This window comes from Ptychodera flava, unplaced genomic scaffold (genome assembly GCF_041260155.1).
Source record: "Ptychodera flava strain L36383 unplaced genomic scaffold, AS_Pfla_20210202 Scaffold_36__1_contigs__length_1797346_pilon, whole genome shotgun sequence".
Taxonomy (NCBI): domain Eukaryota; kingdom Metazoa; phylum Hemichordata; class Enteropneusta; family Ptychoderidae; genus Ptychodera; species Ptychodera flava.
This window is the reverse complement of record NW_027248358.1, coordinates 1,335,081-1,353,940: the sequence shown is the minus strand read 5'-3', so window position 1 is coordinate 1,353,940 and position 18,860 is coordinate 1,335,081. Positions and strand designations below refer to the sequence as shown.

Here is an 18,860-nt window from a genome sequence, read left to right as displayed (position 1 = left end):
ATTTTAACTAATTTGTCATTGCATATGTAATGAACTTTCCCAATTAGAGTGATATATCCACAAATACCGCGTCAAATTTGATGAAACTTGATACAGATGTTGATCTCCTAGTGTTGTAAATAGTGCATCAAACTTTATTAAATATGGTACCGGTGATAATCTGTTAGTGTTTGGATATTATGCAAAAATTTTTGACAACATCCTGTCGATTAATTCCTAATTGACTCATTTAATGACCTTTTGTAATTAGGATGGCGGCCTACATTGGTTGTATGTTTTCACCACCACCGAACTCATTCTTGGCCATCTGTATCATTCATAGCGCCATCTGTATCAAAGTGTTTCTATCACAGTCCTAATTAATGAAGAGGACTCTATCCTCCCTGAGGACTTTTAATCAAAGTACCCATCAACAAGTAGGGACTGTGTCATCAACGATGACTTGTTGTGGATTTTGTTTGTCAAACTCACCAAAAAGAAAATATTTTAACTGTTTCTATTTCAGCTTTGATCAATTTGATTTAGTTAGCATTATCAATATGACAGCCTACTTATCATTTTTGTCTCGGAGAGGAGATTCAAATAGCCTGTAAATTTTGTAATTTCAGTTTCATTTGGCATCTAGATTTTGCAAAGACAATTTTCAAAGATATATTATCATTTAATTGTTCCTATGACAGTCTAATTTGCATGACTTCAAGATGGCGGCCAGCTGAATTCTCGTCTGTATAATGAATAATTTAACATTAAAAACTATCTCATTTCCATACTAATAACACACTGAAGTAGAATATCTTTCACACTTATTCCACTCATGCTTCTATTTCAGAATATTCAAAAACGTCTCTTGCAAAAACGTCTTGTCAGCAAGATCAACAATCAAGGGGAAGCCATGGACAGAAAACATGAGTCAGACAGCAACCCATTTTGAAAAAGAAAAAATATTTCGTCCAAGCTTACAAGTATTTTGCATGGAAATGAAGAAAGTCACGTGCATGGTGAAGAAATGACATTTGTTTGTGAAGAATGTGGAAAGAGTTTTACACTACACAAAGGCATGAAATACCACACAATGATTCACATTAAAAAGCAGTTTTCTGCAAATAATGTAGTGAAGGCTTTCAAAGCAGTAACTCTCTAAAAAAATCCACATCGGGACACATGAGAGTGAAAAGCCATTAATATGCAAAGTATATGGTAAGGGTTTTGCACAGACTGAAAATCTAAATGTTCGTGTCCGGACACATACAAATGAAAAGCAATTCATCTGCAAAGTGTGTGGAAAGGGTTTTGCACAGAGTGGAAGTCTGACATCTCACATCAGGACACATACAAATGAAAAACCATATGTCTGCAAAGTGTGTGGGAAGGGTTCTGTACGCAGTGGAGACCTAAAAGTTCACATGAGGACACATACGAAGGAAAAGCCATTTATCTGCAAAGTGTGTGGAAAGGGTTTTACATCGAGTGGAGAGACTAAAAGTTCACATGAGGACACATACAATGAAAAGCCATTTGTGTGCAAAGTGTGCGGAAATGGTTTTGCACGCAGTGGAGACCTAAAAGTTCACATGAGGACACATACAAAGGAAAAGCCATTTATCTGCAAAGTTTGTGGAAAGCGTTTTGCACAGAGTGGATCACTAAAAGTTCACATGAGGACACATACAAATGAAAAGCCATTTGTCTGCAAAGTGTGCGGAAATGGTTTTGCACGCAGTGGACACCTAAAAGTTCACATGAGGACACACACAGAGGAAAAGCCATTTGTCTGCAAAGTGTGCGGAAAGGGTTTTGCACAGAGTGGAAGTCTGACATCTCACATCAGGACACATACAAATGAAAAGCCATTTGTCTGCAAAGTGTGTGGGAAGGGTTTTGTTCGCAGTGGATACCTAAAAGTTCACATGAGGACACATACGAAGGAAAAGCCATTTATCTGCAAAGTGTGTGGAAAGGGTTTTACATCGAGTGGAGACCTAAAAGTTCACATGAGGACACATACAAAGGAAAAGCCATTTATCTGCAAAGTGTGTGGGAAAGGTTTTTCACGGAGTGGAATTCTAAAAGTTCACATGAGGACACATACAAATGAAAAACCATATGTCTGCAAAGTGTGTGGGAAGGGTTTTGCACCGAGTGGAGGACTAAAAGTTCACATGAGGACACATACAAATGAAAAACCATATGTCTGCAAAGTGTGTGGTAATTGTTTTACACAAAGTGGACACCTAAAAGTTCACATGAGGACACATACGAATGAAAAACCATTTATCTGCAAAGTCTATGGGAAGGGTTTTGCACCGAGTGGAGGACTAAAAGTTCACAGGAGAACATACAAATGAAAAGCCATTTGTCTGCAATGTATTGGACAACTAAAAGTTCACATGAGGACCCATACAGAGGAAAAGCCATTTATCTGCAAAGTGTGTGGAAAGGGTTTTGCACAGAGTGGAGGACTAAAAGTTCACGTGAGGACACATACAAATGAAAAACCATTTGTCTGCAAAGTGTGCGGAAATGGTTTTGCACCCATTGGACACCTAAAAGTTCACATGAGGACACATACAGATGAAAAGCCATTTGTCTGCAAAGTGTGTGGAATGGGTTTTGCACAGTTGAAGTCTGACATCTCACATCAGGACACATACAAATGAAAAGCCATTTGTCTGCAAAGTGTATGGGAAGGGTTTTGTTCGCAGTGGAGACCTAAAAGTTCACATGAGGACACATACGAAGGAAAAGCCATTTATCTGCAAAGTGTGTGGAAAGGGTTTTGCACAGAGTGGATCACTAAAAGTTCACATGAGGACACATACAAATGAAAAGCAATTTGTCTGCAAAGTGTGTGCAAAGGGTTTTACATCGAGTGGAGACCTAGAAGTTCACATGAGGACACATACAAATGAAAAGCCATTTATCTGCAAAGTGTGTGGGAAAGGTTTTTCACGGAGTGGAATTCTAAAAGTTCACATGAGGACACATACAAATGAAAAACCATATGTCTGCAAAGTGTGTGGTAATTGTTTTACACAAAGTGGACACCTAAAAGTTCACATGAGGACACATACGAATGAAAAACCATTTATCTGCAAAGTCTATGGGAAGGGTTTTGCACCGAGTGGAGGACTAAAAGTTCACATGAGAACACATACAAATGAAAAGCCATTTGTCTGCAAAGTAGTGGACAACTAAAAGTTCACATGAGGACCCATACAGAGGAAAAGCCATTTACACGGTCCCATGTGTCTGCATACTTGAACAACAGTCCGGGTGAGCTTCCTTCCTGTGGAGCAATAGTCGATAAAATCGCTGTAGGTGTATGAGTTGTGTATGACATGGGCGGCCTGCCGGGGCGTCCAGTATACTATCGAGTATATACAAGGGGAATCATTGTATACTGGACGCCCCGGCCGGCTGCCCATAGCATGCCGTACACAATTTATACACCTACAGCGATGAAATAATGACTCGGTTTAAGTGAAATCAATGTTTCTTGATTACGATTAATTATTTTTGATAATTATGAAATAATATCATTTTTTAGACTATTCATTTCCAGTCTGCCTGTGCGTCGTGTTGTAATTTGGCTTGGTTTCACGATCTGTGTTGCTTGCTTTGAAATTTCACATACAATCGTGATATGAACATTACATGATAAGCAGCAAAACTGACGCTCGCCTACTCTCTTTGATATAGTGGTAAAATACGGTGACAGTGTTTTTGTTCTCAGTAGTATGTGGAACACAAAACCAGTATGTGCCAGCCTTATCTGAAGGAGTGGGGCGTTTTCGCTGAAACAGTTTTAAGCATCAACGTGTCGCCATATAAATCTCCAACTTGTGACAAGTACTGATAAGTTTTGTTTGTATCCCTTTGTGCTAATAAATTAATCATCGTCTAGCTCGTTTGTTTACTCTGACCTTTTCGTCTTTATTGACCGGATGAAGCGTGATAGAGTACGTTATGGCGATAACAGTTTGCTGACCTGTAAAAACTACTTTACAAGTAACGGGCGTTTGAAAAACGGTTGTATCACTCAGCTTTTACCTTTGTCATAAATATGTGCACTGCCCTCCCAAAAACATTTGCTTCGACATACATATACCTTACAAGCTTGGGCAATACTTGTCAGGGTAGAACTGAACTTTGTCAATGCAAGTAACAGCTGTTCGGTAGCACTGGCCTAGCTCATTTGTCCAATATGTCTTACTTCTAGCAACCCTGCAGTCGCGTCGGTATACGCCACCACAGTAGCCTGGGTAGTCGCTGTGCTAATCACCTGTATGCGAAGTGACTAGCCAGCGCCTGTATGCGCAGGCATGTGATAATACCTGGAATGGAATGGAACCATTCCAAAATGGAATGGTTCCAAATTGGAATGGAATGGTTCCAAATTGGAGTGGAATGGTTCCAAATTGGAATGATTCCAAATTGGAAATTCCAAATTGGAAATTCCAAATTGGAATTTCCAGTAGAGGTATCACAATTGAAAAAGGGGGCTTCTCCAAAAATTGTAGAATTTTGAAAAGTAGATGTTGTTGTTGCAAAGTTATTGCTCCATAGGTATATACACTTAATTCAAGCTGACAAGCTTTCTTAGGGGCACAGGATTCATTCGTACTGTTTACGTAACTGCCATTTGATTTTGGGATAGGCGATTCAGAGAATGAAAATTTGTTAATCACTAAAGGAGCAAAAAATTGTTAATTTTGTTTTAGTCTGAAACTGAAAGTTCCAGTTGATGAATTTTACATTAAGAAAACAGACTGACTTAGACTTTGGGAAACACTATCCTACCATGATGGAGGAAAAACTTGTTCACACAATATTTCCTCCCACCCCTTCCACAAATCACATGGTTCACCACCTTTTAAAAGCTCTGTGTGTGTGCTATTTTTGTTAGGGGTGAACCATTCGATATCCGGGGAGAGGGCTTTGAAGATTGGGGGGGGGGGATTATTCAAAGCCTCGGAGGCTGCCTTTGAAAGAAATTACTGCCAAGGATGGCAGAAAAACTAAAATGATTGCCTGCAGATATAAAGGAAAAAATAATGCACATACAGTTACTTAAAGTCTCTGCATAAAATTTTTGGCACACCCTCCGGGTATTAAATTTTATAACTTCTGAAATTTTTGGCATGCTCTGGGCACATCAACCTTATAATATCTTTAAATGTCGATGAGTCATGACCATCTTTTATCCTAATACCTGGAACAAACTTAATCACTAACAGCAAATAGTGGTTCTCTTACAGATTGAGCCCTCCATGAGTTCTAATTTGTCTCCATCAGTAATTTTGTTGTAGTAGAGGATGCTTCTATTTTTTTCCAACTTTCCAGCTTTCTGAAGAAGATCAGGTGCGGCCAACAAACAATTCACTTTTAAAGGGGTCCTTATTATGATAAGATATGTTGTTCAGGGCAAATAATGTGAACTGACTAATTTTAAGTCCATGAGGTGATTAATTAGCTTTTCATAGTTTGCCCCCAAGTGAAATTTTTTGCCTTACCCTCCCATACTCAAACTTCATTTATACGAACTCCCCATAAATTTTTGCCTGTTTCCCCTCCATATTGTAAATTTTTAAAGCTCCCCAGCTCTGTAAAATCATTATCCGGTCTCAAGGCCAATCAACCGATATCTGCTCTGCCTGACAAAAAACTAAAATCTGCTCCCTGAGCAAAAATTTGTCCCCTTCCCAATCAAAATTTAATCTTCCCCTCACCTCAAACTATTGCTCCCGGGATAGCTTTTTCAATGAATAGCTACATTGGCTAAACCTGGCAGATGCTGTTTGCCTTAACACTTCACTGCGTAATTAATTTTTATCCGTCTGCATTCCTGTGCGTAGTTTTCTATGGATATATGGCCTTATAAATACTGATTTACATGCATGAGCTGTATCTTTGTAACTATACGAGTATTCGGGACAATTTTTTCAGTGAGTATTGCAATATGACAGAGCATCATAAAAATGAACAAAAGGTCACGTGACTCATCTGGAAGGTCACGTGATAATGGCGGCCATGTTGGATTTTACAAAAAAAAATTCAAAAATGTTGCATTTTTGTTATTTCAATATATAAGTGTATTTTTTTTCAGCGTAACACTTAAAAAAATACTACTTACATTATATTAACTCAAATTAAGCAGGGGGAACACATACTCGAAAACATATTTCACATAAATGAGGCAAATATGCATGTTTATTACAAGTTCATCTTTGAACAACAGGTATCATCTGACATTCAAAAGGGAGATATATATGCCTATATACTTGTAGCTAGTCCGATGTGTAATTGTCACTGATAGATTGATGTCGTACAACATCCACAGGATACCCCATCAACATTTGTGACGTCGGTCACCGACCTTTGTAGCACTTTTCTCTCAGCATGCTCAGCTGGCCTACCTTTCTGTCTTGCTTGCAATCTCTGTCTTTGCTCAACTGGTTCGGGAACATATTCAAGTTCGGTATTAGAGTTGTAATTTGAAATTTGACTTCCGCTATCTCCGTCGAGTTCAGTTTCACGATCAGTGACAATTCCACTATCACTGTCTAGAAAAAACATGCTCAAGGGCTTAGTCAGTGTTGAACTGTGCCCGCGTCGCCATTTTTAAATATCCTCTGACAGAAAAATAACAACTGATCACACGATCCTTACAAATTACGGCGGAGAAATGACCGAGTATGGCGGCATTTGTTTACAAATTTGGCGCGCATGCTCATTTAGGTTTGACCTGTACCTCGTACGCTACACTAGGCTTGAGGAAATAGTCAACAAACATCATGTAGATCAGACAAAGCCAACGTATATTGAACGCATATAAATGCGTACGTTCTTGGCGCGTTTACGCGCCTCCCGCAGTCTGGCCGTTGGCGCAGAATGCGCCCTCCCGCGGTGAAAGTGTTAAGTTCCTTGCAAATTTTGTGCTGGTTTAAATTTCTTTCCCTAGACTGTTTTTGCCATGACATATGGAGAACAGCATCTTATACAAACAGAATTGCAAGTATTGGCATTTAGAGCGCCCATGTGCACAAGAAAAATTCTTTTGAATGGCGGAATGAAAAAAAGATTTGCAAATGCACACAGACACCGTCGAAAATAAATAATTCCTGGTGAAACAGGACAAAAAAGCGTCCCACGGTCAATCTTCCAAGGCCCCCTCAGAATATCAAATGGTCCAACCCTTAGGAAATTATCTTATGACGATTAGCTCTTTGTGACCGATAATTCTTAAAGAGTAACTGATCCAAATCTTTAGTACAAACTTTGTGTTAATCACGAAGTGAGCGTTTTTCCACCTGTCTAAATCTGTAACATGCACTGGTAATATATACTGAAATAATTAAATGATAGCATCTCTAATCTTTATCGGTTCTAAACTTAAAGTTTAGAAAATATACATTATAAAGTAAATCTGTCCTTTAGACGTCTTCTCATCTTATTAATAATGTGATTTAGAAAAAGGAAAATGGCGACCATTGCTCAATACTAAGCGGAAATATTCATTTCATTTCCTGCAGAACGTGTGTTATCATCAGTTGCAGAGTAAAGTCTGAATTATAACATTTTGCAAGGTACTCTTTCTAAATCAATGCAAACTTGCTTATGCATTTCATTGAGATAAAGTAGTGACCATCTTCCTTCAAGAAGTAATTTATGATATTCTGATCTACAGCGCAGGATTTCTCATTTCACAATCGTCATTTAAATCCTTTTCATCTCTTGTGTAATTTGGCGTGGTGATTATAAGACCATCAGTTGATAAATGTGCAGGTGTCAAGGATTGTTGATAGCCAGGATTGCAGAGAGTTCAATTCATTGAATATTCCTGTCTCTAACATAACTGCCAAAAATGTCCAAGAAAATATCTTGCTACCAATCACTCACTGAGTTTTTGCCAGTCAATCAGCATAGTGTGACGATGTGATTGCAGGGTCCAGGGTTCACTAGCTTTGTGTCTGAGGCTGATTGACTTGCGACAATTCAGTGAGTGATTAGTAGCAAGGTACTTTCTTGAACATTTATTGACTGTTATGTTAGAGACAGGAAATATTCATAAATTGAACTCTCTGCGATTCTGGCTATCAACAATCCTTGACACATGCACATTTATCAGATGGTGGTCTTATCATCACCATGTCGTATTACACTATAGATGAAAAAGACTTAAATGACTCAGGATTGTAAAATAAGAAGTCCTACACTGTTGATCAGAATATCATGCAAAACTTACTTTTTGAAGGAAGATGGTCACTACTTTATCTCGATGAAATGGATAAGCAAGTCTGCATAATTTAGAAAAGATACCTTGCAAAATGTTATAATTCAGACTTTACTCTGCAGGAAATGAAATAAACATTTTGCTTAGAGTGGAGCAATGATCTCCACTTTAATATTTCTGAATCACATTATTAAAATATAAGAATACATTTTATGTTGTAATGTATCCTTTCTTAACTATGTAATTAGACATGCTATCATTTAATTATTTCAGTATGTACATATTACAGATTTAGACAGGTGGAAAAACACTGATTTCGTGATTAACAGACGTTTGTAGTAAAGATTTGTATCAGTTACTCATTAAGAATTATCAGTCATACAAAACTATTACAAGGGCTGATTGTCATAAGATACGTTACTATACTATGGGTTGGACCATTTGATATTCCGTTGGGCCTTGGAACATTGACCCTTGGATATTTATTTTCTTTGACCCTGCTTAACCAGGACTGTGACTTTGTATATGTGAATTTGGGCAGGATTTTTTTTCTTGTGCACATGGGCGATTTAAAGTGCCAATATTTTCAGCTATTCTTTCTGTTAAGATGTTGTTCTTCATATGACATGAAAAAAGTACTGGGAGAGAACTTTAACCAGCACAAAGTTTACATGGAAATATAGGCAAACAGCATCTGCTTCAGAATGCTGGAAAGTTGGAAAGAAAACAGAAGCATCCTTTAACACAGTAAAATTACTGAGGGAGATAATAAAAAGTCACCGAGGTCTCAATCTGTAAGAAAACTACAACCTGCTGTTAGTAATAAGGTTTGTTCCGGGTAGCAGGCTAAAAGCATGTCATGACATATAGACATTGAAAAATACAGTAAAATTGGTGCACCAAAGGAATGCCAAAAATTACAAATATTATAAAATGCTGTGCCAAATATTTTATGCAGAAACTTGAGACTTAAAGTAACTGTATGTGCATAATTTTTTCCTTCGTATCTGCTAGCAATCTATTTTATTTTTCTGCAATTCTTGGTAGGAATTTTTTTAAAATGCAACCTTTCGTGATAATTTTTCCCCAAAATCTTCCAAGCCCTCCCCCAAGGATATCAAATGGTCTACCCCTAACAAAGATACCACACACAGAGAGAACTATTCAAAGGGGAGAACCATGTGATTTGCAGAAGGGTAGGGAGGAAATATTATGTGAACAAGTTTTTTTCCCAATCATGGTAGGTTTGTGTTTCCAAAGTCTTAGTCAGCCTGTTTTCTTGATGTAAAATTCAACTGCGGGAAATTTCAGGTTTAAAATATGCAAAATCAATAAATTTTGCTCTTTGAGTGATTAAAACATTTTCATTCTCTGAATCCCCATCTCCAAACCAAATGGTTCCTACTTAAACAGTACGAATGACCACTCTGCCCCTTAAAAAGCCTGTCAAGATGAATTAACTGTAAATGCCGATCAAACAATAGCTTTGCAACAACAACATCTAATTTTCAAAATTGAACAAATTTTGGAGAAGCCCCCTTTTTCAATTGTGATACCTCTACTGGAAATTCCAATTTGGAATTTCCAATTTGGAATTTCCAATTTGGAATCATTCCAATTTGGAACCATTCCACTCCAATTTGGAACCATTCCATTCCAATTTGGAACCATTCCATTTTGGAATGGTTCCATTCCATTCCAGGTATTATCACATGCCGTATGCGCATTGCCGGCTGAGTCAACTTGTGTCGTTTGACAAAGCATGCATTATATAATTAGTTATAAACTGTTTCACATGTGTCCGTTGGTAACCAAGCAACACCACTTAGACCTACTTATGGCGCTGGTTTAGGGTTAGCCCTGCGCACAGGTCTGTGTGTTCCCGGCGTCATACGGCCTCCAGCACAGCCCCGCAACGGTCCATGGAGATAACTGGGGACTCTGCGATAGGATCCGGACTGCAACGAAAAAAAACACCAAAAAACTGTCTTTTTGGCCGAAATTCTGCTCTATCGGGGCAATTGCCTTGTATTGTTGTGACTGAAACCTAGCGTCATATCCCGATGGCAATACCTAATATTCGAAGGTAATAAAGAACATGAAGTCATCTTGTCTCAATGGTGATTTCAATGATGACCTTTGCTCCTTTTTTTTTCAAATGGCATTGCTTTGTGAAGTACATTATGACGGCTGATTAGAACTTCATACGCTGGTGGTGCACAGTACTGACGGCGCTGGGGCGACTTGTATCGGTGACCGCGATATGGAAGCGTGAACGATTTAAAACAAGTCGGTCATATAAACTTGCTTTTCTATTGGCAGGAAATGCCTTGCGTGACAGGTATTGAGTGAATCTCTATCATGTGTCTAGAGGTTTCAAGGATGGAGCATGTGTCAGTCTATTCCTGGTTTGGAGAGATTTTGCGATGAGTTGGAGAATTGTAAGTTGTGAGAATTCGTTCTTTTTATCGAAATCGTAGCGGGAGAGCAGTCGCCAAAAGCGTTTGCATCCCGCCCTTTGGTATGATTTTCCATCTGGACATCTGAGAACGTAGATATGAATTCATATAAGCAGTCGGGTGATATTTGACATATACAGATATTCTAGTCCTGAGTACATGTACGTTTGGTTACAAAGCAGTGCCTTGTCAGGTTTTTTTTCTGACTGAAAAGAGGGTATTTCCGTGATCAAATGTGACATTGAGTTTTACATGTTTTCCTAATTTTTATTTTTTTTTCTTTTCCAGTTTTAGACCATGGCGACATTATGCATTCCTAATAATAGTATCATCAAAGCAACAAACACTTTATATATCATTTGTAAAGGCCCGGCTACTGGATATACGAGGAAAGTCACCAAAAACACATTTCGGCCGAACTTTACACCTAGAAATCCAATTGCATCTTTACTCCAGAAGCACCCATTTACGATCTTCAACACGTGAAAGCTGTGATTAATCCACGATTAAAGCATTTGCTATTTTTCAGTCTAATCGACTTCGTCGACTCCCAGTGTTTGAAAATGTTTAAGTGCTTCTGACATGGTCCATTCAAATAAAGTCATAAACAGTTCTGCGTATCGGCTCAACGTCGTGTCGTTGTCAATTTTGATTATAATATCACAATTGGAACAATGTCCGCTTTTAACAGCCAAGGTATTTTATGGCTTGCTTTGAGGTTATCAAAGGGCGCACTGTCGGCGCATGTATGACAAAGTAAATACCGGCTCTGCTAATTTTAGACTACTGTGTCAATATTTTTGTTGAATACCTTGCTGGGGTAAGCCTTCTGCAGATTAACCTTTCTATGACAGCGGAATATCGTGTGCTCACCTCAGTTACATTAATTGTCAAGGTCAGAAGCTGACATTGACTTGGTTGAAGTTGTTGCGTGTGTAACATAAAGTCATCTCAGCAAGATTTTGACGCATTGATGAGTAGGTATGTGGATTCGCGCACGCGTAGAGTGAACGAGATTGACATGATGTTTCTACCATATCACCACTACATCGTGGTCAGTAATAAAGTTAGATAACTCTACTACATCGCATTTTCTAAATTGTTACTTATTCGGGAGGTCATAATCGTATTCCGTGTAACGGTGTATTCCGTGTATTCGGACACAAAGCAAAAGCTACTCAGAATGTCAAACGTCAAAGCTGATGATATACATAACTTTAAAGTGTTTTAAAGCACTGTTCGCAATCCCTGGGATCGCCTTTGTTCTAGTCTGTAAGAGGACTATGGAGATGTGATAGCCTTTTGTTTCCATTGAAATTGTAATCTGGTGGTTTAATTTCCTGATGAGACAATCTGGTACCAACACAGGCTTTTTATCATGTTGCAAAATGAGTTACAATGCTGTACCTACTTCAAGTTTTCTCTAATCCGGCTACAGCGTCCTTTTTGACATGGCAAATTCGGCATCCGGAATTCGAACGTCTAGAAGCATGCACAATTCTTGGAGAAAAGTCATTGACAATGACATAGTCCCCAGTTATAATAGGGGAGTATTTGTCTTGATGGGGCAGGGAAATGTGGTCATTAAGAAGTATCACTGAAGTGTATATGTTGAGATCTATGGGCACATAGGTCTATGTCGTTGTTCCCAATTTGAAACACATGAGGCATGTCTAAGTTATGGTTCTAAATCGGGAAAAAAGATCAGACCTCTAGCTGTATTGGCCAGCCAAGAAATACATATGTGCATAATAAATGATGTACAAGATGTGACATCTTAAGGTCTAATATCCTATCAAAATTGGAGGGTATAGAACTTGTGGTTACTGGGTTATGCATATATATGTATAATCAAGGTCAAAGGTCATCGAGGTCATGTGACATTTTGAAAAAAAAAATTGTATTGCTAATTAATCCCTATATGCCAAAAATCAGACCTCTAGCTCTATTCGCTTGCCCAGAATTAGATATGTGCATAATTAATGAGGTAAAGTGTGTGGTGTCCTAAGGTCGCCGATCCTACTAAATATAAAGGACATAGCACTTGTGGTTACTTATTTATTGACAAAAACGTATATTTTAGGTAAAAGGTCATAGAGGTCACATGGCATTTGATCAAAAAATTGCTAACCTATAGTTATCCCTATATACTAAAAATCAGACATCCAGCTCTATTGGCTTGCTCAGAATTACAAATGTGCATAATTAATGAGGTACAGTATGTGGCGTCATAAGGGCTTCCATCGTACCAAATATGGAGGGTGTACCACTTGTGGTTACTGAGTTATGGACAAATATATATATATATAATATATATATATATATATATATATATATATATATATATATTATATATATATATATATATATATATATATATATATATCAGGTCAAAGGTCATTGAGGTCACGTGACATCTTGTAAAAAAAATTGTATTGCCAAGTTTTTCCTACATACAAAAATCAGACCTCTAGCTTTATTTGCTCGCTCAGAATTATATATGCGCATAATTAAGGAGGTACAATATGTGGCGTCATAAGGTGTCCCATCATACCATATATGAAGGGTGTAGCACTTGTGGTTACTGAGTTATGGACAAATATGTATGTTTGAGGTCAAAGGTCACCAAGGTCACGTGACATTTTGTAAAAAAAATGTATTGCTAAGTTACCCCTATATACTAAAAATCAGACCTCTAGCTCTATCGGCTCGCTCAAAATTATATATGCGCATAATTAAGGAGGTACAATAAGTGGCTTCATAAGGTGTCCCGTCATACCATATATGAAGGGTGTAGCACTTGTGGTTGCTGAGTAATGGACAAATGTGTATGTTTGAAGTCAAAGGTCACCAAGGTCATGTGACATTTTGTCAAAATATCTGAGATATCTGCATGAACGGATGGACGAACGGATGGACGAACGGACGGACATGACCCAATCTATAAGCCCCCTTGACTTCCGGGGGGACTAAAAACTGTGTCACTGCATCCTTTTGTAGAACTGCCTAATACATGGGAGTCTATGGAGAGCTGCCTTATACATGGGAGTCTATGGAGTTGTAAATTAAAAAGTCCTCTAACACAGCCAAATTTGATCGCATTGTGAAACAAATCGACGTGCATCTGTATGGGTTAGGGTACTATCCTTGTGCAAAGTTTGAAAGAAATTGACCAGGGCACGTCTGAGATATCTGCGTGAACGGACGGACGCACGGACGCACGGACGCACGGACGGACGCACGGACGGACGGACGGACATGACCCAATCTATAAGTCCCCCAGGACTTCGTCCGTGGGGACTAAAAATCGACTGGTACAGCTAATATGTCCAAGCTGCATTCATAGATGCCGTAAAGCTGTTCGCTTCGTGCGCTGCGCAGCCACTAGATCCAGCACTTTTTTGTGATAGCGCGAGGTCAACATTTAAATTACGCGATTTTTGCTGTTTATCTTCATAAACTTTTCGTGAATGGCTGAAGATATTTTTCACAATCCGGAAAAAACACTGATAATTTTACAAACTCCAGCCTTCCTATGACATCTACCGTTGTACGTCGTAAATATCACTTAAAACATGTGTAGTCTTAATGTTTAAACAGTTCGTGAAAGTGTACCACAAGCCATCCTGAAGTGGAGTGACCAAACAGCGGAGTAATATCAACAACCGATATGGTTAACATATCATTCCTAGTAACGAATTTTCCATGAGTACTGCAAGGAGAAAGAAAGACCAACTGTTTATTTGTCGCTAATTTCGGAATGTCGCGAGGAAAACGATCATGACCACAGAATAAATGTGCGATAAAGGGTTAACTGCAATACAATTGTCAGTCTTACTTATATATATATATATATATATATATATATATATATATATATATATATATATATATATATATATATATATATATATATATAGATATAAAGAGAGAGAGAGAGAGAGAGAGAGAGAGAGAGAGAGAGAGAGAGAGAGAGAGAGAGCGAGCGAGAAGTCCAATGACAAATTTCGTACACATAACGGTAAAATCCATTATTGCCCTGAGTTCGTTGACTATCAGTCTTATGACGGCAACTGTTGAAATTTTGGTATAGCAATGTGTGGTAAGTTGCCTTTTATTATAAATAAATCAACTTATAAAATGTAACGGAACGCAAGGCACTGAATCACGCTTACAGTGAGGAATTTTATGCCTTCAAATTGGAATATTAGACGTAATACAACTGTCAGTTCAGGCTACAGCAAATTATTACACAGATGTACAGTAATGAAGTCAACTGATGACATTCAGAAGGGTGGGAATTCAAGATTGGGGCGCTGTTAATGCACAGGGTGATACAAATCCATACAGCATCAACAGCTCTGATGCATCCTAAAACCATACAGGATTACCATCTGTAGGAATGATGCATCTTGAAAACAAAGAACAAGGTCAAAGGTTGCTGAGGAAATTCAAAGCACAAGAGCTAGAGCACAATATGTATTGTACAGATAAAACAGACAAACAAGCAATAAAAACAAAAAGTAGGGAGACAACAACCAAATAAATATAACATTGCACATTTTGGAAACAGATAATATGAAGTAAGTAAACAAAAATAACAACAACAACAAAAGAGATAAGCTATTGATACTTGCACTAAAAAGCTCATGTCATTAGTAAATATTTCGACCTTAGCCGCGGCAGAAGTAAGATTACTGTCCTGTGCGATTTCATATTTCTTCAACTGAGCAATAGTTTTGATTTTCCATAAACATACTAGTTGGTGATGGAAAATATGCAAAGGCTTCAAGTTATGCCGTATGTTTTATCTTTGCAGTCATCATATTACCATCAGATTTTCATATCTGTTTTCCAAGAAAAATCGAAATCAGTTAGCCGAATCAATTTCAAAAGCACTACGCTCATGTTTAGCCTAGTAAGAAAGTTCTATATGATAAAAAACGAAGTAACATTTACAAATAACGGTTGCATTTCAGCTTAGAGTGAGTTCGTGAATCGTGTCAAAAGCAATTGTTCACTGCGTGTGACGCAACCGTCAATTCAATAGTAACTTTATTGTTAGGACGTCGGCGATCGGCATGACTTGTGTGTGAACTGTCGTCCGCCAAAGACTTCTGCTCTCGCCTCCTATTTACTATGATATTTGTATATTTCATTTTTGTCAATAATTAACTGAACTTCACAAAATTGCGAAGCTGACAGGTCATCAGAATGCGGCTAGCCTCCAGCATTATGACCACGGACTTGATCTCAGTGAGCAGAGACAAATGTCTCACATTATTAGCGACAGCAGCAATAGAGGTAAGACATGTAAAATCGGAACACTCGTTCAGCCAGAACCAGCACGCGAAAGTTTTGAGTCATCACCTAAACCGAAACCATCGCTCAAAACCGAAAACACGAAAGTTCAGCAAATGTTCGCCGGTGCCATAATGAATAACTGCAATACCGTCGTCGACGCAAGAGAACCTGTCACCAACGTATAATTCCCAGTTTAATTTCAACAAACAACGGAAATACCGACGCATTCGGGTCATTGATAGTTCGGATTCGAGCCAGGAACTAGAATAGAAGTCGACGGACTCTCCGACTTCATACTTTAAACTTTGAGTTTTTCTGACGTTTTCATGGACATTGTAGCATCTCAGCTCCCGAACACTTTTGACTTGTTAATTTTATTGGTGGAGTGACAAGTGCCGTCGGTCAGATTACATTTCAAAATTTGAACTACAAGACATGATTCGTGCATTTGTTTCTTTGTTTTCCCGGAGCCCTTAGTGTCGCGTACACTTTTCAAAACTTGATAGTACGGTGCTTTCAATCATTCCGTCAACATTTAAGTGAAATAAATATCGACATTCCTTAAACTTAATACGAAGCCCAGTCTCCATTTATTTGTTTTAAATCATGACATGTTGAATGTGCTTCCAGCGAAAATTCCCCCGGTTCGACGAAAAATAGTTCCAGCTGGTTGTTTTTACCTCGCGTGCGCATGCGCGCAGCGAGGTTATGGTTTAGGCGTTTCTGTGTGTCTGTCTGTTAGCACGATATCTCAAAAACGGCTTGGCAGATTCCGATCACATTTCGCACACAATTTGTTCTTCAAATTTGCAAGAACTGATTAGTTTTTGGTGGTTGTGCTTTGCGAATTTATCAGTTATGAGTAAAAGAAAATTTGTGGCCTGTATAAGTCTATGGGAGGCTAAATAAGTATGTTTGAGGGCGCTATACTAAAACATTTACACAAAGTGATTTCTGAATTCAGTCACTCGGCCGCGCTGATCGCTTGTGTGTCAGCGAATTTATATTCCGGCATGGTTCCGCTGAGATCAGCATAATATTATGGCGACGTATTGACAGTCTGTGTCTTTTAAGTTGCTTTTCAAGATTGTATTAGCTACAGAACCAACAATGACAAATTTTTCATGAGATTTCCATGTTGGCATTGATGTTAAATCAGCAGCAGTAGGCTAGCTCCTGCGTACAATAGGTCTGCGTTTCCGGCGGTACGGTGGTAGGCCGACGGCTTGTACCACACTGTCCACAGGACAGCACGTGGTAGAGGCCGTGTGCACAACCTGTACGCAGAGCTTCGAATACACTAGACAGAGTTCGTGTTTCCGTAAATTAGGCATTGAACTTGACAATATAGGCAATAACCAGAATCATCGACCATCGCCTGACAAGTGCACCATAGTCAGCTGTACATGAGTTGCGTGGCGTGGTGAGCAGGTTCCCATGGGTATTTATTTTTTGAAACGCGTACTTCAAAGGTCACGAACTCATTTTGCTGCTACCACGGCGCGGCACAGATGATTGTATCGTTTTTGGGCGCATTGAGATACTGTGAAGTAGGTCAACTCGTTCTACATGGCAATTTTATGTGAAATATGCAGAATTTATACGCAAACGCGACCTCTGCCAGTCAAGAGCCTGCTCAGCCATTTGCACTTGCATCGACAGATATTGTTGGATCATAATTTTTCAAATGGTTTCTTTTCTTTTTTTTCATTGCGTAATACAGTGGGGATAATGTCAAATTTAGATAGATTGGATTAATTTCGGGAATAAAAACAATGTAATGTCATAAAAGCCAATACCCCAAGAAGTACTTTACAAAATGTGCACGCGAGGCCATTCAGTTCATATCTGGTTTGTGTTGGCTTCACCGGACCGGTTTCCATGGGTAACTATGGAAACCGGTCCGTACATCGTTCACAGCCCGCTAACTTCCCGGATGTTCCTATTCAAATCAATGCACTGATTTGCACTCGTATCGAGGCATGTTATAAATATCAATTTGACACTACAAATATCGGTCAAGGGGACAATTGAAGTTGATGTTTTAGACCGTTCTACTTAAATAACGTCTTCGACCGGGAAACCTCAAGGTAGGTTTATAACATGTCAGTAGATCAAGATCGCAACTCAACACAAATATGTTCGTATTGTGACCTCTCGGATATTTGTCAAATGTTATCAAGTTGACAACAGTCTTCATTTTTGCGTTGCCACGGCTGTTCACCAGAATACCCAGATATCTCAATGTTACAGATCGCCCGGTGCCTGTGTCACTACCAACGTAAGAATGTGACAAATGGATCTCAACTTCTGTATCTATATTAAAAATCGCAATACTTGTCTGTAAACGTTAAAGTTTCTCATACAGTGCTTATTTTTGTCTTTTCAAGGTAGTTATTCTTAGCAAAGCATTATATCGGTTTTCGGAAGTATTTCTGTTGTTCAATGTTTCCTGCTGTGAGGTAACTTACATAAAGGAACCGTTTGCTATAACAAACACTGACAAGATTAAAGAGATGTCAATATACACCCGACGATGTTTATTGAGGTTTTTGATGAAATAGGATAACCAGAAGTTAATAATTGACCCATAATATACGTATCTTTGGTCACGAGACCCCTTCAGTAACGTTGACGCCATATTTGTTTCGACAGGCTGCCAGGACGTTGAGAAGGTGCAAACCAGTAACGAAGTTTGATGATCTTCTGGCATTGTCTATGGCATGACCATGGCTGCCAGCAAATGGAGGGATCCCCAGGTTAGCGGATTTCACAATTCTTTCGCACGATTTTACGTCAGTAGTATGTAACATGCAAAGTGTTCATTCAACTGTTCTAACTTAATTCAGTTTTGACGGACATGC

At 38.6% G+C, this 18,860-nt stretch overlaps 3 protein-coding genes across 3 annotated transcripts in view; all 3 read left to right on the top strand.

The window, feature by feature from the left end:
• Positions 1-18,860, top strand: part of LOC139127770 (gastrula zinc finger protein XlCGF57.1-like) — a 305,983-nt gene that overhangs the window by 21,075 nt on the left and 266,048 nt on the right.
• On the top strand, positions 1,404-2,703 carry LOC139127755 (histone-lysine N-methyltransferase PRDM9-like). Its single transcript, XM_070693641.1, has one exon. It carries the CDS (start codon positions 1,404-1,406, stop codon positions 2,343-2,345), a length of 942 nt encoding a protein of 313 aa, XP_070549742.1. The 3' UTR covers positions 2,346-2,703.
• The window catches only part of LOC139127769 (26S proteasome non-ATPase regulatory subunit 10-like), a 534,262-nt gene continuing 534,030 nt past the window's right edge, over positions 18,629-18,860 (top strand). Inside the window, exon 1 of the mRNA XM_070693649.1 lies at positions 18,629-18,671. The gene's annotated coding sequence lies outside the window, so the exon portion shown is untranslated. The remainder of the gene's footprint in view (positions 18,672-18,860) is intronic.

Coding starts and splice junctions, on each gene's coding strand:
- LOC139127755 (XM_070693641.1), top strand. CDS start 1,404: ATGAGGACACATACGAAGGAAAAGCCATTTATCTGCAAAGTGTGTGGA.